Genomic DNA, 25,093 nt, shown 5'->3' with positions numbered 1-25,093 from the left:
CATAGAGGATGAATATATACCGTAATGTAAGTAAAAGGTGCTCCTCTGCGGAAATACACTTGCGCATTTTGGTGTCCTTGAAGGTGATCCCAGGGCGTACAGTCTCCAGAAAAATGTCAGACATGGGCACGCTCATCCGACAGCACTAGTAGAACTTGCCAGGATGGCTGCGTAGTGATGCATACAGACGGTGGAAATGCCCTTTAGTCAGCCATCGTCTCAGAAGCGGAAGCACCCATATTCTTCTCCGCCTCCTCGGATCCACAATCACTGGGTAAGGCTCCCCAAAACGTTGGGACAAAACCCAATGGAAAAGAACCCACTCAGTTATGTTGCAAGTAAGCCTATCTGACATGTTTGACAAAAAGCAGCAAAACCAATACACCAGCACGGACTCTAATGCAAAGATGGGAGAGTGGAACTTGTTGAGCAGCCAATAAATATGGTCCTTGATTAGGTTTTTATTCATTTCAGACCATTTATTCATTTTATGTCCATTTTGCAAGTCAGCAAGAAAGTTCAAGCCATACGGACGTCATACGGATACATAGATGGGAGGAAATCTCATCGTCGCATTGCAGCAAACGGATTACATATGGATCACCATACGGAGAACATTTTTGCGATTCTCGGCCGGGAGACTTGGACCGATTTTTCATACGTTAAGTGTGACCCCGGCCTAAAGTTTATTTCCTCCCAGCAGCGGGGAACTCAGTACTGATGCTGCATGGTGTCAAAGCGCTATCAACCTGTAGATTAACCCCATACCTGCAGATCAATATTTAACTGGTTCCTTTAAGTCATTTTTTTGTCTGTCTTTATTTTTGCAATGACAGATTTAGCTCCAAATTCATTATATTGGCGCACTATGATAAATGATACATTTTTCACAAATGCAGAGATTTTTTTTTTTCTCTTTTGCTTTATGTGCATTTTAGTTTTTAATAAAGTGTCACACAATCCTCTCAATAAGTTTTAAAATTTCATGTTAGTCATCAACTGCACACAAAGAAAAAACAAATATTTTCCTTGACTAGGGTTTTGGTATACAATTGTGCAAAAATTCTGCAACTCGATAATGAAAACAACGCTTTGTCGACCTTAATAAAAAAATTACAAGGATGGAAAAACTGGAGTAAAATTGGTGCAAAAGCAATAATGAATTATGCACAAACCTGAATATATATAACTGATATTTCTCCTAAAAAAGTGAGAATAAGAATGATGACTTGGGCCAATATTTGGAAAACCAAGAGATATCACTCAGAGAACCAGGTGGGTCCATATATTTCTGTCAAAAACGTGCAGTAACGCTTGGCTGATACACTCGTCATGGGTTCACTGTAGTCCATTGAGTGTGCAAACATGATCTGCAAAAAGGGAAGAAAAACACACCTGGGACTTGTTTACTAAAGTCACGGGTATAATGTACAGAACAAGAAATAAAGAACAGGGGAACAAACAGCTTACCCACTGTTAAGTATGGGCCATTTTTTTTATAGAGTTTGGAGTTATGTAACAGCCTGTGATATTGAAGGATTTGTAGAATAATATTTGGAATTGAGAGTCCACTGAAGTTGATACCTTTTAATGGCTAACTTAAAAGATCGTAACAAATTGCAAGATTTCGAGACTATGCACGTCACCTGTCTTATCTATGGCATTTTTTCTGGGCTGTATTGTGTATAAATATGTGTTTTTTCAGAATTTGTATTAGTCTAAGCCTGATGAAGGGACCTGAGTAGTCTCGAAAGCTTGCAATTTGTTACCATCTTTTCAGCTAGCCATTAAAAGGTATCAACCACTGAGGACTCTCAATTCCAAATATTATTCTATCTACTGGCTAACACGGTACAAAATGAAGGATTTGTAGTAATACATGGAAGGACAAATTTCAAGTTCAGCTAAAAACTGAATGTCTCTTCAGTTTACTGTCACTTTATCTGTAATTTAACAAATCTGCTGTGGACATGATTTCTTGCCCCAGAAATACTGTTAGTATATAATAATAATAATAATAATAGTGTATAAAAAAATAATACCAAGGAGAATAATTTCAGAACTTTTTCTACCTTTAATGTCACCTGTTATCTGTACAATTCAATTAAAGAACAAACTCAAATCTTTTCAGGTTGAAAAAGAATAAAAGAAAAAACTAATAAAAAAAATTGTTTGTCGATGTACCTTTTGAATTTATGACAATATTCAGTTTTTGGGGTAGGAGTATATCAGCATGACACATCTAGAATTGTCAATCTTTGCCTACCCTGCCTTGTAATAGTGCTCCAAATCTGTCAGATATGAGGACATCTCTCGTGTACAGCCTTTTTCAGGTCAACCCATTGATTTTCAATTGGATTCTGGTCTAGGTTTGGCTGAGCCATTTAAAAGCTATGATCTTATTCTGGTGAAACCATTGTTTTGTTGATTTTGACGTATGCGTGGAGTCGTTGTGCTGAAAGGTGAAATTCCCCTTATCTTCAGCTTTTTAGCAGAGGCCTGAAAGTTTTTATGTAGAGCTGACTGATATTTGGAACTGTTCATAATTAGTTGCATCATGACAAAAGTCCTAGCTTCTAAAAAACAGCCCTAAAGCATACTGCGGCCTACACTATGCTACACTGTGGGTATGGTGTAGTTTTGGAGATGCGCATTGCTGCCTTTGTGCCATTGATATCTTTATGGACAAAAAGATCAACCTTGCTCTTATCAGACTATAACACATTCTACATTATGCTGTAGAAAGATTTCATGAGGGATCTACCAAAACATAGGCAGGCTTATATGTTTTTCTTTGTAAGAAAAGTCTTCCATCTGGCTACCCCAAAAGCCAGACATATGAAGGATATAGGTGATTATTGTCAAATGCAGAACACAACCAATAATTGCCAGAAAATCATAAAAGTTCCTTTAATGTTGCTGTAAGCTCCTTGGTGGCCTACTGGACTATTTTTATTCTTGCCTTTTCATCAATTTTGAGGTACATATAGTTCTAGGTAATATCACTATTGTGCAAAATTAAATCTACTTCTTGATGACATGAAGCCTTCACAATTTTCCTTGGTATGTCTTATGACTTGGATTTTTGTTGTACTCTTGTCCTCATGGATAACTTTCAAAAGTGAAAACCCATTGCTGTGTTTTAAGCTGTTTACCAACAATGAGCCCAATTCATCAAAGCTTTCATGCCAGAATTTTGGCGTAAAAGCTTTGAAAAAAAGGTGGTGTTAATACTTATGCAAACACATTATTTCTGTATTTTCTCAATTGAGAAGCACACAGTGGATTGCAGTTTGTTGAATGTGGAGCTACACAGCTGCCATATCCATGTCTATTGCTGAAAGAACCTACACGTACATTGGGCAAGGATCATCAAAACTGGTCAATGAAGCAACGGCTGCTGTCAGCTATTATAAAAAGAATATGTCAACAGAAAATAGTCTATTCCTGCTGGAAAACCCTAGATTTTGCCATTTATTTATGTTACTTTAATACGTACCACATACTGTAGGGACTATTGGCTGTAGAGTTCACACAAGCAATGTAGTTTGGTCCAAACATATGTGGTTTTATTGCTTCTATCCCAACAGCCTCTTCTGGGCACAAAGTTATAACAGCAAATTAACAGTTTACTCAGCAGGCACATACAGTATATGTCAGTGTGGGCACCCTTGAATAGTTTACAGTACTTTCTCTTAGAGCAAACTTTATACACCAAAGAGGTATAGTCCTACCAGTCTCTGCAGCCTGAGCTCCAGAAGCTTCCAGCACCAAACAGAGGTATTCAACTCCAGGCACAGTTCACACTGGACAATCTGCAGCTTCAATGCACAGACTGCTCAGCTTTCCTTAGCTGGCCTGTGCAGTCTTCATTCAGAGAAGGACTATTGCTTATCTCTTTCCCAGCTACAGCTCACATTTTGGCTGGTCACTCACCAGCTTCAACAGACTCCGTTCTGCTCAGCATCCAGCAGACTGTAATCATTAGATGATTTAATGGTATGGCAAGTATTACGAAAACTACAAATAATGATCCCTTTTCAGCATGTAACCATGTAACACAAGTACCCTGCTTTACTGTATTTTCTCCACAGCAATAAGAAGTTAGTTACCCAGTGGCTTAGCCCATACATAACAAGACCTGCCTAGTAGTGACAGGTTTTCCAGAGCATGTTTTATATGCAGTAGTGAATACATATGTTACATTGCAGTAAATTTATACTTATTCATTATGTCTGAATACATCTTAAGTACATCATTTAGAACATAAAACTGTGAGTTTCTTCATATTTTATTTTACAATATCTCACTAAATATATTTACATGACATGACTTTTGCGTCAGTGCAGTACATTTTATGTTGCATAAGTACAAACTGTAGAATTTTTTTTTTAAAAAGAGACACTTGACTGAATTTGCAGCTAAATATACAATTCAACTATTTCCCTGCCTGCGACACAGCCTTTCTCTTTAATGGTCCAGACAACACCCAGCTGCAAACTGTTCATGTTAATTTCCTTGGTATTCAGTACAATGTTTCAAGCACATACACTCTGGGTAAATGAAAGATGGACTTTATGGAATTTCACCATTCCTTTTGCACCATACAAAAATACTGCAAGTTTTAAGGAAAATATTCCATTGCTGTAAGTGACAAGAAGCTGAGCTGATGATGTGAGCGAAACACAAGGAATGACGTATCACAGAATCCCAAAATATTTATACAAATGTACAGAAAGTCTTTTCTTCTCCAGAGTATGCTGTGTTTATCACTATTACTACTATGTAGAGAAATCCATTAAAGAACTGGAGTATACAGAAAGAGAAATGAGTGTATAAGGGTAGAGAGTACTGAGTTCTAGAAGCGAGCTTTGTACAGTTTGTCTTCACAGTGATATACCAGAAGGTTTGTGTAGAAGATGCATAAAATAGCCCCATCCTTTATTATATGAAAAGTAACATCTCTATTCAGGAATGGAGTTATAAAATTACAAACCATTCAGCAACATACAATAGGTTGATATGCCAAAATTAAAGTAAAAAAGCAACATTATGAGTAATACGTCAGCAAATTATTGGAAAAATGGACCGCACAGAGACGCACATTCATATAACAAATACAAGTCATTAACCAATAGATCATAACCGGGTAGGAAAACAATGGTTACCAAAAATACCATGAGCTTGTTTCAGTTCTAAGTGTAGATTTTGGCACTTTATGGGAACTAGTCCTTGCCCAATGTCATTCATAGAAAAAGAAGGTACACGTTTTCTTCAACACACCTTGCAAATATAGTACTGGTGTACTAGCAAACATTGAAACATATTGAATAAACATTCCCACTTATTTGCACATGCATACACTATCAAATAACAACACCGTATCAATGCTTTGTGTTTGTAATTAGAGTAGTTCTGTTGGATGGGATCTCCCAAGCTGCAGCACATTCTAGATCTCCTCCAGAGACCGGGTATCTGATTTCAGTTTCACAAACTCCTTGGCAACTTCGTCATTGGAGCGGTGAGAAAGTATTCGCAGGATTGTCAGTCCAGTGTCATCCATGTAAATGCTTTTTGTCAGTGGGTACCAGGACGAACAGTTCCCTTTGTCCACGATGCCCTTCAGCTGGATAACTGTCATTCCTATAATGCGATCTTCCCTGGCGAAGCAGTAATCCTTCACACACAGGTGAAGTTCATAGGCCGCTGGGCTTTCCTCATTGCTTAGAATGCTAGAGAAAAAAAAGGAAATGAATGAGGTACAAAATGTGCATTTTAATTCTGACTCAACTGGATTAATAACTGTCTGGACTTGTTCATAAAAATATGAATACATTCTTTATGAACAATTCCATCTTCAGTAATAAATTATCCTTGCCTCCTGCCACCTCTTTGCCTTGCAGTCGGTTCTACTTTTTTAATCACATGGAATTTTTGCTATTCATAACAATCAATCGTATTATTTAGAAATGAAATGTGCTTAATCTGCTAGATTATCTATACCACCGACTCCCACATTCAGAGATATTGTTAATACATTGCTCCATACCTGACAAAGGACTCATTCACACACTTTTTTTTTATGTACTCATATCATGTAGAATGGCTCCAAATTACAAGGTGATCCATGTGCCAAAGTACAGGGTGGGCCATTTATATATGATTGGTGAGCTAGATCGGCGCGCTGAATTTGCAGAATGGGCAAAACAAACAGGACCCTCAGTTTACACAGAACATTATGTTCAGTGATGAGGCAAACTTCTTTGGGTGGGCCATTTATATAGATACACCTAAATAACATGGGAATGGTGACAGTTTTCTTGCGTAGGGTGTCTTGCAATGAAATCTGCTGCAATGACCCGGGTACTGCGTTCACCAGACATCAACACAATTTCTATCTGCTCGTCATGTGTTAACCTCTGCAGCATGTCAATGTTTGTAAACAAAGAGAAACTTGTGAATAACTCATGAAAGAATAAAGTTATGTTAAAACCAAGCACACCATTGTTTTTCCTGTGAAATTCTCAATAAGTTTTATGTGTCACATGACCCTCTTCCCATTGAAAAAAATAAAGTTGGATCCAAAATGATCCAAAATGACCGACTTCAAAATGGCCGCCATGATCACTAATATGCCACAAACAGCAAGTTGATATCGCCAACCATTCCCATTTTATTTAGGTGTATCCATATAAATGGCCCACCCTGTATACTGCCTCTATGAAATCCATCCAAGCAAGAAGCTATAGGACCAGGGCAAAATAGCTTTGTAACATGATGTGTGATTAGATATGGCTTCACTTTATTCTCATGGATTCTGTAAGACAAATCCTCTGTATTCCTCTATGAAATAGGAGACACATGTAGGTCCATGTTATGACCCCAATGGCGAGGGTCTCAGAGGAACGTGGAAGTCTGCAGAATACAAAAATCCAGCTCATAGGGCAGTGGTAACTGGGTTGACCATATATCTACTCCTAACGCCAACACTAGAAGTAGCCGGGGATCATTCCTACGTTGATTCTAGATGACACGCGCCAGCCGGAGAATCTAGCTACCCCTAGTAGAGGAAAACAAAGACCTTTCTTGCCTCCAGAGAAGGGGACCCCAAAGCTGGATAGAAGCCCCCCACAAATAATGACGGTGAGGTAAGAGGAAATGACAAACACAGAAATGAACCAGGTTTAGCACAGAGAGGCCCGCTTACTGATAGCAGAATAAAGAAAGGTAACTTATATGGTCAACAAAAACCCTATCAAAATCCACACTGGAAATTCAAGAACCCCCGAACCGTCTAACGGTCCGGGGGGAGAACACCAGCCCCCTAGAGCTTCCAGCAAAGGTCAGGATATAGATTTGGAACAAGCTGGACAAAAATACAAAACCAAAACAAATAGCAAAAGGCAAAAGGCAGACTTAGCTGAAATAACTGGAACCAGGATCAGTAGACAAGAGCACAGCAGACTAGCTCTGATAACTACGTTGCCAGGCATTGAACTGAAGGTCCAGGGAGCTTATATAGCAACACCCCTAACTAACGACCCAGGTGCGGATAAAAGGAATGACAGAAAAACCAGAGTCAAAAAACTAGTAACCACTAGAGGGAGCAAAAAGCAAATTCACAACAGTACCCCCCCCCTTAGTGAGGGGTCACCGAACCCTCACCACGACCACCAGGGCAATCAGGATGAGCGGCATGAAAGGCACGAACTAAATCGGCCGCATGAACATCAGAGGCGACCACCCAGGAATTATCCTCCTGACCATAGCCCTTCCACTTGACCAGGTACTGAAGCCTCCGCCTGGAGAGGCGAGAATCCAAGATCTTCTCCACCACGTACTCCAACTCGCCCTCAACCAACACCGGAGCAGGAGGCTCAGCAGAAGGAACTACAGGCACAATGTACCGCCGCAACAAGGACCTATGAAATACATTGTGAATAGCAAACGACACAGGAAGATCCAGACGAAAAGATACAGGATTAAGGATTTCCAATATCTTGTAAGGCCCAATAAAACGAGGTTTAAATTTGGGAGAGGAGACCTTCATAGGAACAAAGCGGGAAGAAAGCCACACCAAATCCCCAACGCGTAGTCGGGGACCCACACCGCGGCGGCGGTTGGCAAAGCGCTGAGCCTTCTCCTGTGACAACTTCAAGTTGTCCACCACATGATTCCAGATCTGCTGCAACCTATCCACCACAGAATCCACCCCAGGACAGTCAGAAGGCTCCACATGACCCGAAGAAAAGCGAGGATGGAAACCAGAGTTGCAGAAAAAAGGCGAAACCAAGGTGGCGGAACTAGCCCGATTATTAAGGGCAAACTCAGCCAACGGCAAGAATGTCACCCAATCGTCCTGATCAGCAGAGACAAAACACCTCAAATAAGCCTCCAAAGTCTGATTGGTTCGCTCCGTCTGTCCATTAGTCTGAGGATGGAAAGCAGACGAAAACGACAAATCAATGCCCATCCTACTACAAAAGGATCGCCAGAACTTGGAAACGAACTGGGATCCTCTGTCTGACACAATATTCTCAGGGATGCCGTGCAAACGAACCACGTTCTGGAAAAACACAGGAACCAGATCGGAAGAGGAAGGCAGCTTAGGCAAAGGAACCAAATGGACCATCTTGGAGAAGCGATCACATATCACCCAGATAACGGACATGCCCTGAGATAGCGGAAGATCAGAAATGAAATCCATGGAGATATGTGTCCAAGGTCTCTTCGGGACAGGCAAGGGCAAGAGCAAACCGCTGGCACGAGAACAGCAAGGCTTAGCTCGAGCACAAGTCCCACAGGACTGCACAAATGACCGCACATCCCTTGACAAGGAAGGCCACCAAAAGGACCTGGCCACCAGATCTCTGGTGCCAAAAATTCCCGGGTGACCTGCCAACACCGAGGAATGAACCTCAGAAATGACTCTGCTGGTCCACTTATCCGGGACAAACAGTCTGTCAGGTGGACAAGACTCAGGCCTATCAGCCTGAAATCTCTGCAACACACGTCGCAGATCCGGAGAAATAGCTGACAAGATAACTCCATCTTTAAGAATACCAACAGGATCAGCGACTCCAGGAGCATCAGGCACAAAGCTCCTAGAAAGAGCATCGGCCTTCACATTCTTTGAACCTGGTAAATACGAGACAACAAAATCAAAGCGGGAGAAAAACAATGACCAGCGGGCCTGTCTCGGATTAAGGCGTTTAGCAGACTCGAGATACATCAGATTTTTGTGATCAGTCAAGACCACCACACGATGCTTAGCACCCTCGAGCCAATGACGCCACTCCTCAAATGCCCATTTCATGGCCAACAACTCCCGATTGCCCACATCATAATTTCGCTCGGCAGGCGAAAACTTCCTAGAGAAAAAGGCACAAGGTTTCATAACAGAGCAACCAGGGCCTCTCTGCGACAAAACGGCCCCTGCCCCAATCTCCGAAGCATCCACCTCAACCTGAAAGGGAAGTGAGACGTCAGGCTGGCACAAAACAGGCGCCGAAGTAAACCGGCGTTTCAACTCCTGGAAAGCCTCCACGGCAGCAGGAGCCCAGTTAGCTACATCGGAGCCCTTCTTGGTCATATCCGTCAAAGGTTTCACAATGCTAGAAAAATTAGCGATAAACGACGGTAGAAGTTAGCGAAGCCCAAGAACTTCTGAAGACTCTTAACTGACGAGGGCTGAGTCCAATCAAGAATAGCTCGGACCTTGACTGGGTCCATCTCCACCGCAGAAGGGGAAAAAATGAACCCCAAAAAGGGAACCTTCTGTACACCAAAGAGACACTTTGAGCCCTTGACAAACAAAGAATTTTCACGCAAAATTTTAAAGACCAACCTGACCTGCTCCACATGCGAATCCCAATTATCAGAAAAAACCAAAATATCATCCAGATAAACGATCAAAAATTTATCCAGATACTTCCGGAAAATGTCATGCATAAAGGACTGAAAAACTGAAGGCGCATTGGAGAGCCCAAAAGGCATCACCAAGTACTCAAAATGACCTTCGGGCGTATTGAATGCAGTTTTCCATTCATCACCTTGCTTAATGCGCACAAGGTTGTACGCACCACGAAGGTCTATCTTGGTGAACCACTTGGCACCCTTAATCCGGGCAAACAAGTCAGACAACAGCGGTAAAGGATACTGAAATTTGACAGTGATCTTATTCAAAAGCCGATAATCAATACAAGGTCTCAAAGATCCGTCCTTTTTTGCCACAAAAAAGAATCCCGCACCAAGAGGGGAAGAAGACGGACGAATATGTCCTTTTTCCAGAGACTCCTTGATATATGAACGCATAGTGGTATGTTCAGGTACCGACAGATTAAACAGTCTTCCTTTAGGAAATTTACTGCCTGGGATCAAATCTATAGCACAGTCACAGTCCCTATGAGGAGGCAGTGCACTGGACTCAGACTCACTGAAGACATCCTGATAATCAGACAAATACTCCGGAACTTCCGAAGGCGTAGAAGAAGCAATAGACACAGGCAGGGAATCCTCATGAATACCACGACAGCCCCAACTTGAGACTGACATAGCCTTCCAGTCCAGGACTGGATTATGGGTCTGTAACCATGGCAGCCCTAAAACAACCAAATCATGCATTTTATGTAAAACCAGGAAACGTATCACCTCGCGGTGTTCAGGAGTCATGCACATGGTAACCTGAGTCCAATACTGCGGTTTATTTGCTGCCAATGGTGTAGCATCAATACCCCTAAGAGGAATAGGATTTTCTAATGGTTCAAGAGTAAATCCACAGCGCTTAGCAAATGAGAGATCCATGAGACTCAGGGCAGCACCTGAATCTACAAACGCCATGACAGGATAAGATGACAGTGAGCAAATCAAAGTTACAGACAGAATAAATTTAGGTTGCAAATTACCAACGGTGACAGGACTAACAACCTTAGCTATACGTTTAGAGCATGCTGAGATAACATGTGTAGAATCACCACAGTAGTAGCACAAGCCATTCCGGCGTCTATGAATTTTCCGCTCATTTCTAGTCAGGATTCTATCACATTGCATTAAATCAGGTGTCTGTTCAGACAACACCATGAGGGAATTTGCGGTTTTGCGCTCCCGCAACCGCCGGTCAATTTGAATAGCCAGTGCCATAGTATCATTCAGACCTGTGGGAATGGGAAAACCCACCATAACATTCTTAATGGCTTCAGAAAGGCCATTTCTAAAATTAGCGGCCAGTGCACACTCGTTCCAATGTGTCAGCACGGACCATTTCCGAAATTTTTGGCAATACACTTCAGCCTCGTCCTGCCCCTGAGACATAGCCAGCAAGGCCTTTTCAGCCTGAATCTCAAGATTGGGTTCCTCATAAAGTAAACCGAGCACCAGAAAAAACGCATCAAGATCAGCCAATGCCGGATCTCCTGGCGCCAGCGAAAAAGCCCAATCCTGAGGGTCGCCCCGTAAGAACGAAATAACAATTTTTACTTGCTGAGCAGAATCTCCAGATGAACAGGGTCTCAGGGACAAAAACAATTTACAATTATTCACGAAATTCCTAAACTTAAACCTGTCTCCGGAAAACAGTTCAGGAATCGGTATTTTAGGTTCTGACCTAGGATTTCTGATAACATAGTCTTGTATGCCCTGCACACGAGTAGCCAGCTGGTCCACACTTGTAATCAAGGTCTGGACATTCATGTCTGCAGCAAGCATAGCCACTCTGAGGTAAAGGGGAAGGAGAAAGAAAAAAAAAAAAAAACTCAGAATCTTCTTTCTTATAATCCCTCTTCTGCAATGCATTAAACATTTAATACTGGCCTGGCAAACTGTTATGACCCCAATGGCGAGGGTCTCAGAGGAACGTGGAAGTCTGCAGAATACAAAAATCCAGCTCATAGGGCAGTGGTAACTGGGTTGACCATATATCTACTCCTAACGCCAACACTAGAAGTAGCCGGGGATCATTCCTACGTTGATTCTAGATGACACGCGCCAGCCGGAGAATCTAGCTACCCCTAGTAGAGGAAAACAAAGACCTTTCTTGCCTCCAGAGAAGGGGACCCCAAAGCTGGATAGAAGCCCCCCACAAATAATGACGGTGAGGTAAGAGGAAATGACAAACACAGAAATGAACCAGGTTTAGCACAGAGAGGCCCGCTTACTGATAGCAGAATAAAGAAAGGTAACTTATATGGTCAACAAAAACCCTATCAAAATCCACACTGGAAATTCAAGAACCCCCGAACCGTCTAACGGTCCGGGGGGAGAACACCAGCCCCCTAGAGCTTCCAGCAAAGGTCAGGATATAGATTTGGAACAAGCTGGACAAAAATACAAAACCAAAACAAATAGCAAAAGGCAAAAGGCAGACTTAGCTGATATAACTGGAACCAGGATCAGTAGACAAGAGCACAGCAGACTAGCTCTGATAACTACGTTGCCAGGCATTGAACTGAAGGTCCAGGGAGCTTATATAGCAACACCCCTAACTAACGACCCAGGTGCGGATAAAAGGAATGACAGAAAAACCAGAGTCAAAAAACTAGTAACCACTAGAGGGAGCAAAAAGCAAATTCACAACAGGTCCAGTGTGTGCCCACATGGCAACATATTTCAGGCCAATACAATAATGATCTGTAGATTGTAACATATTGTATAGTGTATATGTCATAATTATCCCCCTTATAAGGGTAATGCCGAAACGCACGTCTGGGTGGGTGTATCCCTATGTGGTCTCTGCTGTAACCAATGTATGTATCATGCCAGCATGATACATTTTCTTAAGCACAAGGTTTCCAACAAAAGGATATCACAATATTAAATATAGGTTATAACTCAAATTATATTATCACCAAAAAGACCCATACTCAAGGTATAAAATGACAGGGTAAACAAGTATGTTTAACCATAAAAAGTTTTTTTTATTATTAAACCACTTTTTTTTTTTTTTTTTTTTAAGTATATGACAATAATATCAGACAAAGTAACACTACCAAGGAAAAAGCAGGACATGTGTGGGGTAACTAATAATATGAGGGTATAGCCAAATAGCAAGAAATTCAATTCCATAAAATAATGAAAAATAATCTGATGACAGCATAAAGATAAAGTGCAAATGCATATGAAAAAATCATATCAAAGCAAGTAATCTGTCATGCACGCAGGCTCTTAATGGCAGCATAAAGGCAAGTGCAAATACAAGTATAGGCAAAAGAGTCTATTGTAAGCTATAAGATCTCCATAGCGCCTCCTGACGAAGATTTGGCGAAACGCGCGTAGAGGCGGCAGGTCGGGGTCTTCTCACTCTTCAAACTATGTAGGTATCAGCCCATACTATTACATGACTCATTTCTATTTTGCACAGCAGGCACTTTAAGCGTTGTACTGCACCACTAATCTCCACCTCACATGAGATTGCACCTTGCTGCTATGGAGATCTTATAGCTTACAATAGACTCTTTTGCCTATACTTGTATTTGCACTTGCCTTTATGCTGCCATTAAGAGCCTGCGTGCATGACAGACTACTTGCTTTGATATGATTTTTTCATATGCATTTGCACTTTACCTTTATGCTGTCATCAGATTATTTTTCATTATTTTATGGAATTGAATTTCTTTTTGGTGATAATATGATACATTTTCTGCCTGTTATGTATTTTACATGTCACTTGATCGACCTTTGTCGGTACCTCCATGTCTATATAGTGTCATACTTTACCTGGTTTGTAGATTTATGTCTTGACCTTTCATACTACAGTCTACTCCACAACCTGTTTATTTACCATTGACTTCTCTACTATTCACTTAGCTGACTTTGTGTATTTAACAGATATAGCCTCGTGCTCTTGTCACAACACGTTGTAGGCTATATTTCTATGCTGATTATATACAATTACTATTTGATACTATGCTATTTTTTATACAACTACAGCAGATTCCTCCTGCTTCTTCATAGTTATACATTTGAACCATCAGCTTTATGAGTCCTTTGCACCACTGTTATTATATTAAGATGTTCGCCTCCTTTTTTTATCTTGTTGTAAATGCACTGCACACCATTTGTTTGATTAATATATTATATATCTTTTCATCACATTAACAGACTTTTTGTAGTATTTCTGCTTTGTTGTTTGGTTTTTGTGTTTCTTTGCCATTTGGTCTAATTTGCATTACGGTCCAGCATTTACATGCACACAAGTTTATACACATATATACTGTGTGCTTTAGATTACAAGACACATCAGACCATAAGACGCATCCAAAATTTTGGGGTGCAAAAAAGGAAAAAAAATGTTTTAAATAAAATGGTGGTGCATCTTATATTCTCTTTTAATGATAGCTTACCAGGGGGATGGCTGCAGTGGAGTGGGGTCATAGGAGGCAGGGTCGCTGCTTCAGGAGGCCGGCATTGGCAGAAGCAGGGAGATGCTGTAGCGTCTGGGATCACAAAAGGTGTCGGAGATGGTGAGTGGAGTCCATTTTCCCTATGATATCCCAGTGGTGGGCCCTCGGGAAAATTGCCTCCAGTGGTGTATGTGCATATTGAAATCTCGGGGTACGAGATATCAATCAGCGCATGCTCTGCCTCCAGTGGCCATTTTTCCAAAGCCCACTACAACAGTATCCTAGACTCCACTCATCAGCATCGCCACCTTTGGTGATCACAGGCACCGCAGCATCATCCTGCTCCTGCCGCCGCCGGCCTCCTGAAGCAGCGACCCTGCCTTCTGTGACCCTGCTCCATTGCCGATGGCCCCCCAGTAAGCTCATCCTCATTTTCCTCCCAAATTTGGAGCAGAAAGGTGCATTTTATAATCCAAAAAATACGGGACATTATGACAATTTTTGTCCTACCAATCTACTAACTACTTAGATATTTGTAAGAGCACATATTCACTCTCCTTTTTCCTTTGACCTTTCTAATTCCACATTGTAATATAATGTGTATGTAAGTCTTATGCCTTACATTTTTTGTAAACATATCCCTGACCCAATTTCATTGTTTTTTTTTATCATAGGCAAAAGTATAAGACTTTTTTAGATTTTTTTTAATAATAAAGTTAACGGAGATACATACACCAAGATATGCCATTCTTTTGCCTACCCTTTTACCCATATGCTTTTATTTCAGCACAGGGCTATCTATTTGCTTTCATATGCTATTGTTTCATACAAATATAGATCATTTGGGCGCTGTACATTTTTACACACAGTTCTGGCATACTTTTGAACACTTTTAGTAATCCATATGCATCGGATATTCACAATACTTAAGAAACATTTTTGCGTTAACTTACCAGCATTAAATAAGTGAAGAACCACATAATAAATCTCCAGTAAACGGTCTTAGCCTTGTCATGTATCTATCACAGACATATGATAGACATCAGTAGCTATTCTCATAATGCTGCATCCAGGCTGCCTGTAGGCATTTCCATCGGGATAACCACCTGCTCCTCATAAACTCTGCAGTAACAAGGGGCTTGTTTAATAGTATGCCGAGTAGTAAGATCTGTTGGTGTTCTGGACTTATGCTGTGCTCAATGCAATATATAGATTATACTCCATTGTTACATACCAGATGACATTTTCTGTCTGTAAGATTAGCTGTGTATTGTATCCTCCTAAATAAAGCTACGCCCATGCATACTCACAAAACAGTGATCAAACTTTGTAGCAATGGGACACAAATCTATTCATAGTGAAAAAGGGACTGATTGGATGCAAATCAAATCCATGTAGAATTTTCTGAAACTCGCAGGTTTCGGTGAATTTGACAAATTTGCACAAATCACTAAAAAATGCCAGCTTCCATTTCATACACTGTGGAAGATCGCATCAGCCGCAAAAGACTGACAAGATCACAGGTGCAGCCTCGCAGGCTTCTCCGCAGTGCCTTGCAGCTATCACATCATATGGTATAATGCAGCCAATTAGGAGGGACTAATAACCAGTATAAAAGCCTAGGCAGAGAATACAGCAGCCATTTATAGTAATTTAACCCCTTCATGACTGGAGCGTTTTTCGATTTTGCATTTTCGTTTTTTGTTCCCCTTCTTTCCAGAGCCATAACGGTTTTATTTTTCCATCAATATGGCCTAGTGAGGGCTTATTTTTTGCAGGACCAGTTGAACTTTTTAACGATATCATTGGTTTTACCATGTCATGTAACAGAAAACAGGAAAAAATGCCAAGTGCAGTGAAATTGCAATCCCACACTTGTTTTTTGTTTTGCTTTTTTACTATGTTTATTATGTACTAAATGCTAAAACTGACCTGCCATTATGATTCTCCAGGTCATTATGAGTTCATAGACACCAAACATGTCTAGGTTCTTTTTTATCTAAGTGGTGTATAAAAATTCCAAAATTTGCTTTTTTTAAAAAAAGGTGCCATTTTCTGAGACCCGTAGCGTCTCCATTTTTTGTGATCTCGGGTTGGGTGAGGGCTTATTTTTTGCATGCTGAGCTGACGTTTTGGGGTGCTCAGAGATTTAGTTTTCATCACCACAGTTGCATGATTTGCAACTGCTAGACAGGCTGAATACATGTGGGGGTTGCCTGTTTGTTAGGGAATTCTTACATGCATTCAACCTGTCTAGCAGCTGCAAAGCATGCAGCTGCGGCGACGAAAACTAAATCTCCGAGCATGCCGAAATACTCGGAGACCACCCGAGCATGTTAGGGGAAACCTGAGTAACCAGTATACTCGCTCATCACTGCACTATTAAATAGGCTGAATGGATTACTATCCATTTCTATGGTGAGGTTACTTTGACATTACTAAGGCCTCCTTCACATGTCCTTGTGATTCCTGTACAGGAAAAACCAGTAATTGTGAGATCCTTGGTCCGTATCCAGATGAACGCATATGACATCCATTTGCTGACTTGTATGCTGTTCGTGTGTTTGTGTGTTACATCCGTGTGTTGTCCATGTGTCCCTGTAACACTTACTGGCACCTAGGAAAAACAAAAAACAGTACAGTTTGCGCTGATCCCAAGCGTCGGCTGCTGAAGGCAGCTCAAATCATTGCTGCCTGGTCGCACTGAGATCAGCCGGCGCCTGGGCCGCTACTTCCCAGGCATCAGTACATGTCACGCTGATGACACATGGATGTCAATCATATATCATCAGTGGGCACCTATGCAGCATGCATGTTGTCCGTGCTGCGCAAAAAAAGCCTGACTTGTCTGCAGGTTTTTCAGATGTACACACGGTCTGTGTGAAAATCGTGACAGGTGAGCACCATTGAATACAATGGGTGTGCTTATGTTTTTATTAACTGCATACGTACCGCTGTCTTTTCATTAAGAAAATTGAAGGGAGTTGACCACAGGAGAACAAGTTTTATACATGTCTTTCCAGCACAATTTGAGGCTTTGCAATATTGGGATCAGGGCTGCCACTATGAATTTCGGGGCCCCATACTGGCAACATTTTTGGGGCCCCCTTGAGACTCCGCCCAGGCTCTACCTCCACCCCTCGAACTGTCTACAGTCCCACCGTTCTCTCTTGGATAAACTCCACTTCTCACCAATCACACATTAATGATTCCCATCAACAGATCACACATATAGCCAGCAGCTTTTGTTTTGGCCAAAAGATTTTTTTTGCCTGCCACCATGACAAAGTAGACTCTCTTGGCTGGGCCCTACTCTACTCTAACCTATTAAACATTTGTTAAAATATGCAATACAATTTAGGTATATATTTATTTTTAAATGTTTAAAATGGCCACTAATACCACATACAAGGTACAAATACCACAACACCATGACCATATCACATATTACCACCACATAGTGACCTATAATACCATCTACAAGGAACAAATGCCACAACACCATGTCCAGACCACATATTACCACCAGTGACCAAACAATATCACATACAAGGGACAAATACCACCACACCATGTCAAGATCACATATTACCACCACCACATGGTGACCAATAATACCACATACAGGGAACAAATACCTCCACACCATGACCAGACACCATATTACCACCACATGGTGACCTATAATAAAACATACAAGGAACAAATACTGCCACACCATGTCCAGACCACATATTACCACCACAGTGACCGAATAATAGCACATACAAGGAACAAATACCACTGCACCATGTCAAGATCACATATTACCACCACATGGTGACCAATAAAACCACATACAGGGAAAAAATACCGCCACACCATGACTAGACCACATATTATCACCACACTAACTGAATAATAGCACATACAAGGGCCGGACAGCATATTACCACCACATAGTGACTGATTACTACAATACTGATCATTAACAAAAAAAACACAATACTATCACCAAGAGTGCCATTATACACAGGAGATCTGTACTTAGTATGCAGTGTCTGTGTATTACCATACAGTGATCACCAGTGACAATATACACAGGAGCTCTGTATATAGTGTCAGTGTTAAGGTAATACATTGATCACTGGTGACATTGTACACAGGACCTCTGTATATAGTGCCAGTGTACAGGTAATACAGTGATCACCAGTGCCATTATACAAAGAAGCTCTGTATATAGTGCCAGTGTACAGGTAATACAGTGATCACTGGTGATACTGTACACAAGAACTCTGTATATAGTGTATATGTAACATACTGACTCATCAGTGATGTCTCTAGGTGAAGTCCTTCAGCTTCGCTTTTCATCTTCATCCAGCACAGACCACCATCACGTCTTCCTGCCAGGACTCGTCTCTGCAGGAAATAACACAGTTATCTAGAGCTCCACTTGCAGGACACATTACTTAATTTTTTACCAACTTCTACACTACACCAGATGAAGAAAAAAAGGCGACATAGTGTCTCTCTGCACAGTAACAGGACCGCCCCCTCATTTAAACCAGTATCCTCAAAAAATATAATAAATACATCACTGCCGTAATAATATCCCTTAATTAGCCCCTATGGTAATAATATCCCCCATCCTGGCCTCGTGTATCTCATTCCTGGCTCCAGCCATATGTTCTCCCAGTCTGCCCTCATGAGTATCCATTCTGCTCCCATATGATCTCCCCATCCTGCCCCATCTGTCCCATGATCCTGCCCCATCTGTCCAATGATCCTGCCCCATCTGTCTCATAATCCTGACCCACCTGTCCCATGATCCTACCACCCCATCTGTCTCCATCGTATCCATCCTGCACCATGATCCTGTCCCATCTGTCTCCATCCTGCCCTGTGTCTCCCATTCTGCCCATGTCTCACATTCTGCCCCCTTGTATCTCACTATCTGCCCCCGTGTTTCCATCCTGCCCTGTGTCTCACATCCTGCCCCGTGTCTCACATCCTGCCGCGTGTCTCACATTCTGCCCCTGTGTCTCACATTCTGCCCCATCAGAGTCAAAACAAAAGAAAGTCAAAACCGCACCCTTTTATATATAAATTGAAGTTCTCAGCGGACACAAGGGCGCACGTCCAAAACCAGGGAGCCCATCCCGGCCAGTACCAAGACCACAAAGAACAAAAAGACAGTGCCACAATGGATGGTGAAAAAATAAGAGCTTACATTTATTCTGCCTCCTGTAGCGACGTTTCGGTCAACAGACCTTTATCAAGTAACATTCTGCCCCATGTCTCACATACTGCCCCCTGTGTCTCACATTCTGCCCCCTGTGTATCACATACTGCTCCGTGTCTCACATACTGCCCCCTGTGTTGTTTCCATTCCTGCCCCCTGTGTCTCACATTCTGCCTTGTGTTGTTTCCATTCCTGCCCCCTGTGTTGTTTCCATTCCTGCCCCCCGTGTTGTTTCCATATCTGCCCCCTGTGTTGTTTCCATTCCTGCCCCCTGTGTTGTTTCCATCCTACTCTTGTGTTTCATATTCTGCCCCCTGTGTTGTTTTAAGCCCCTGTATCTCCCATCCTGCCCCCATGTCTCCATTCTGCCCCGGGCTTGCAGCATTCAGTAAAATAAAAAAAACACCTTTCTCCTTACCTGGCCATTAACGCCAACGTCCATCCGAGGCATTTCAGCGCTGACTCACTGGCAAATGACGTGATATGCTGGCGACATGCACGCTGATGTCAGCTGCCAGCCTCCAATTGGCTGGCGGCTTTAACTACTGCACGGGTCCGCAAAGCAATAGAGTAACTGAACCTGTGTCTCAGAGGCAGGCTCAGTGTACCTACAGAAGCCTGCCGCTGGGGCCCGGGCCCGATGGGCAGATGAGATGGGGCACGATGCAGGCCCCCTCTGCCCACTGGGCTCCATACGCCAGTCAGGGCAGTAATGCCCTGATGGCGGCCTTGATTGGGATTCATGGTGAACTGTTCTGCTAGCAGTCACATTTTGGAAAAATCTGTTTAACTTGGTGAATTCTAATTTCAAAAGATTTGATCATGTACCTATTCATGATATTTTAATAAACATACAATTAAAATGATATGCTACTATTTCATTCCCATTAGCTTAGATCTCTGTGAGGTAATAATTTTTTATATATTTACTAGGTAAATCCATAGCCCCTTATAGGCAGAAATGGTGGGTGAGTTTTATCGTGTGGGTGCTTACAGTATGCTTTGTATATTAACTAAAGTGCATAGTAAACATTTCACAGGTGTATATTACATTTGTCACAACAGGTTTATTGTCCTTTATTACTTGCATACAGCGCTCACTGTGGGTTTTATATCATTTAAGTGGCAGATTTTTCCGCATGTTGAATTCTGGAATTTTGCTAAACAATCACAAGCTTTTAAACACTGTGACCAGCAGGTGGCGATGCATCTGCAAAACATCTGGTGTGCTACCTGCTGAAATGTCAGTGCCTGCTACTAATGAATTCTCCATATTATATGTTGCTGATTATATTTCGGCTTACTATAATTATCAGCCAGCATGAAGCACCTTCAATTTTAATAAGAATTTTACTGATTATTTTACAACATTAATTTAAGTCTAAAGAGCAAATTATATATGTTACCTTTTTTTTTTACAGACTATTGTATGTAGCTATGTATGCAGATGCTTATAAGGGTTTTCTGCTATTGGCAAATGCTGAGGATTGCTGGGTCTGTGTAGCACTGAGGCTGTGTGGCAGCCCCTTTTAGAGTGATTGATGGGGTCTAGTGTTCAGACCGCCATTATATGCAATATATATCCTAGTTACGTGTCATATCTGAAAAAAATATAAAACACTTTAGCTTAGTGCTGATAAAGCACATTTATTTTGTGATATAAAGTAACTCCCAAATGTTCTTCTCTGCCTGTAAAGGTAAAAACAAAAACATCTATATGTACACAGAGGACTTACTGTACATACATCCAGATTAATTACATCCTAAATTACAATGTTAAACCTTTTTCACACAGATGAAATGATCAAGACAATATAATTTGTTATTTGTGCATAATATCAGTAAGAATTGTCCATAGCAGCAAGTTGTAAATGAGGTAGATATCTGCTAGACCAGGGGTGGAGAACCTCTGATGAGCAGGCTTTTAACAATGGCATTTCCTCTGTCCCACCCCCCCCCAGGCAGATTACCAGGCACAGCAGGGCATGAGCTGCGGCTCCATCTTACCAGCCACCAGTGGCTAAATTCATGCTAAGACTACTGAATGCTTCATCGCATGCAATGAAGAATTACTAACAAAGGATTACTAACATTGATTGCAAAGAACTCCCTAATGTGTGGCAGTGGTCAGTGTCAGGACATTCTTTGTAAGCAAAGTTAGTACTGTGTGCTCCTTTCCCATCCTTGTGATGAGGGCAGCATTCGCAATGTCTCCTATGTAATGTATGTAGCAGCCTGTGCATTCTATGTGATGTGTATACACCAGCCTCAGTGACTCCTATGCAATGTCCATTGTCTATACATCAGTTCCAGTGTATCCTATGTGATCTACATTCAGCAATTCCAGTGTATCCTATGTGATGTATACATAGCAGTCATAGTATCTCCTATGTGATCTACAGTATATACACAAGTTCCAGGGTCTCATATCTGCTTTATATACACCAGCCCCAGTGTATCCTATGTGATGCATATATAACTGTCCCAGTATCTACTATGTAATAAATACAACAATCTTAGTGTATTGTATGTAATGTATATACAAAAGTTTCAGTGTATCCTATGTAATGCATGGTGGCTCAGTGGTTAGCACTGTTGCATTGCAGCACTGGGGTCCTGGGTTCAAATCTCACCAAGGAAAACAATATGCAAGGAGTTTGTATGTTCTCCCCGTGTTTGTATGGGTTTCCTCTTGCTACTCAGCTTTTCTCGCACACTCCAAAGACATACTGATAGGGAATTTAGATTGTGAGTCACAAAGGTGACAGTGATGATGATGTCTGTCAAGTTCATCGGACTATGATGGTGTTACATAGATAAAGCATAATAATGTATATACACCAGTCCTAATGTATTCTATGTGATGTACATACACTACTCCTAGTTTATCCTATGTGATGCATGTACATCAGCTACATTGTCTCCTATGTAATATATATAGAGTAGTCCCATTGTCTCTTATGTGATACATATACACCATTGTCTTCTATGTGATGTATATACAACAGAGCCTCAGTGAGTTTCAGTTGATATATTCAGCAGTGTCTCCTATATGATGTATATAGCTGTCTCAGTGTCTCCTATGTGATATATGTTCAGTGATCTTATTGTCTCCTATGCAATGTATATACAGCTGTTGTGAATTTGGTTTCTGGGCTCCCCCGGTGGTTTCTGGTGGTACTGCACTTGTGTGCTTCATCTCCTCTGTTCACCTGTTTCCATCAGGATGTGGGAGTTTTCTATTTAACCTTGCTCCTCAGTCATTTCTATGCCGGCCAACAATGTTACCAGAAGCCTTTCTGTTGCATGTTCCTGCTCCTAGACTACTATCAGCTAAGTCGGACTTGTAGTCCTAAGTTTGTTTTGCATTTTTGTTCCAGTTCTCTGTGATTGATTATTTCTGAGGCTGGAAGCTCTTGTGAGCTGAAATTGCCACTCTGGTGTCATGAGTTGATATTAGAGTCTTAAAGTAATTTCAGGATGGTGTTTTGAAAGGGTTTTCAGCTGACTGTGAAGTTCCCTTTTCTGTCTTCCTACTATCTAGTAAGCGGACCTCAATTTGCTAAACCTATCTTCTTACTTCGTATGTCAAATTCCTCTGAAATCACCGACAATATATGTGGGGGCTACTGTCTGCCTTTTGGGGAAAATTTCTCTAGAGGTAAGCCAGGTCTGTATTTTCCTCTGCTAGGGTCAGTCAGTTCTCCGGCTGGCGCTGGGCGTCTAGGGATAAAACGTAGGCACGCTACCCGGCCACTGTTAGTTGTGCGGTAGGTTTAGCTCACAGTCAGCTCTAGTTCCCATCTTCCAAGAGCTAGTCCTTTTTGTATGCTTTACTTTGTTCTCTTGCCATTGAGAACCATGACAGTTTGGCCGGCCAAGGGTTAAAATAATTGGCAGAAGAAAGGAGAGAAAAGAACTCTGCAGAGAATTTTTTTTTTTCTTTCTGAGTTTGCTCATTAGTTGATTCACTTGCATCTCTGCTTACTGCAGCCTTCGTCTCTCTCTCCTTCTAATCCTTGAATGGTTCTGATTTCGCCTGATTAATATGGATCCTCAGAGTTTAGCTACAGGTTTGGATAATCTCGCTGTGAAGGTTCAAAGGTTACAGGATTTTGTTATTCATGCTCCTATATCTGAACCTAGAATTCCTTTACCTGAATTTTTCTCCGGGGATAGATCTCGCTTCCAGAATTTCAAACATAATTGTAAATTATTTTTGTCTCTGAGATCTCGCTCCGCTGGAGATCCTGCACAGCAGGTCAGGATTGTAATTTCCTTGCTCCGGGGCGACCCTCAGGACTGGGCATTTGCTTTGGCACCAGGGGATCCTGCGTTGCTCAATGTGGATGCGTTTTTCCTGGCTTTGGGGTTGCTTTATGAGGAACCTCATTTAGAGATTCAGGCTGAAAAAGCCTTAATGGCCCTGTCTCAAGGGCAAGATGAGGCTGAAATATACTGCCAAAAATTTCGTAAGTGGTCTGTGCTTACTCAGTGGAATGAGTGCGCCCTGGCGGCGAATTTCAGAGAGGGTCTCTCTGATGCCATTAAGGATGTTATGGTGGGGTTCCCTGTGCCTACAGGTCTGAATGAGTCCATGACAATGGCTATTCAGATTGATCGGCGTTTGCGGGAGCGCAAACCTGTACACCATTTGGCGGTGTCTACTGAGAAGGCGCCAGAGATTATGCAATGTGAAAGAATTCTGTCCAGAAGCGAACGACAGAATTTTAGGCGAAAAAATGGGTTATGCTTCTATTGTGGTGATTCAACTCATGTTATATCAGCATGCTCTAAACGTACTAAGAAGGTTGATAAGTCTGTTTCAATTGGCACTTTACAGTCTAAGTTTATTCTATCTGTGACCCTGATTTGCTCTTTATCGTCTATTACCGCGGACGCCTATGTCGACTCTGGCGCCGCTTTGAGTCTTATGGATTGGTCCTTTGCCAAACGCTGTGGGTTTGATTTAGAGCCTCTGGAAGTTCCTATACCTCTGAAGGGTATTGACTCCACGCCATTGGCTAGTAATAAACCACAATACTGGACACAAGTAAATATGCGTATTAATCCAGATCACCAGGAGATTATTCGCTTCCTTGTGTTGTATAATCTACATGATGTGTTGGTGCTTGGATTGCCATGGCTGCAATCTCATAACCCAGTCCTCGACTGGAAAGCAATGTCTGTGTTAAGCTGGGGATGTCAGGGGACTCATGGGGACGTACCTTTGGTTTCCATTTCGTCATCTATTCCCTCTGAGATTCCGGAATTTTTATCTGATTATCGTGACGTTTTTGAGGAGCCTAAAATTGGTTCACTACCTCCGCACAGAGAGTGCAATTGTACTATAGATCTGATTCCGGGCAGTAAGTTTCCAAAGGGTCGTTTATTTAATCTATCTGTGCCTGAACATGCTGCTATGCGGGAATATATTAAGGAGTCTTTGGAAAAGGGACATATTCGTCCTTCGTCATCTCCCTTAGGAGCCGGTTTTTTCTTTGTATCTAAAAAAGATGGCTCTTTGAGGCCGTGT

The 25,093-nt window shown here is 41.7% G+C and overlaps 1 protein-coding gene across 1 annotated transcript in view; it reads right to left on the bottom strand.

The window, feature by feature from the left end:
* Positions 1-4,273: 4,273 nt before the first annotated feature.
* UNC13C (unc-13 homolog C) overlaps positions 4,274-25,093 on the bottom strand; it is a 1,212,529-nt gene continuing 1,191,709 nt past the window's right edge. The window contains exon 34 of the mRNA XM_077263773.1: positions 4,274-5,732. Coding sequence (XP_077119888.1) covers positions 5,450-5,732 — 283 coding nt within the window. The 3' untranslated portion in view covers positions 4,274-5,449. The remainder of the gene's footprint in view (positions 5,733-25,093) is intronic.

Source organism: Ranitomeya variabilis, chromosome 5 (assembly GCF_051348905.1).
Source record: "Ranitomeya variabilis isolate aRanVar5 chromosome 5, aRanVar5.hap1, whole genome shotgun sequence".
Lineage (NCBI taxonomy): Eukaryota > Metazoa > Chordata > Amphibia > Anura > Dendrobatidae > Ranitomeya > Ranitomeya variabilis.
Note: the sequence above shows the minus strand (reverse complement) of the source record. Positions and strands in the feature narration are given on the sequence as shown.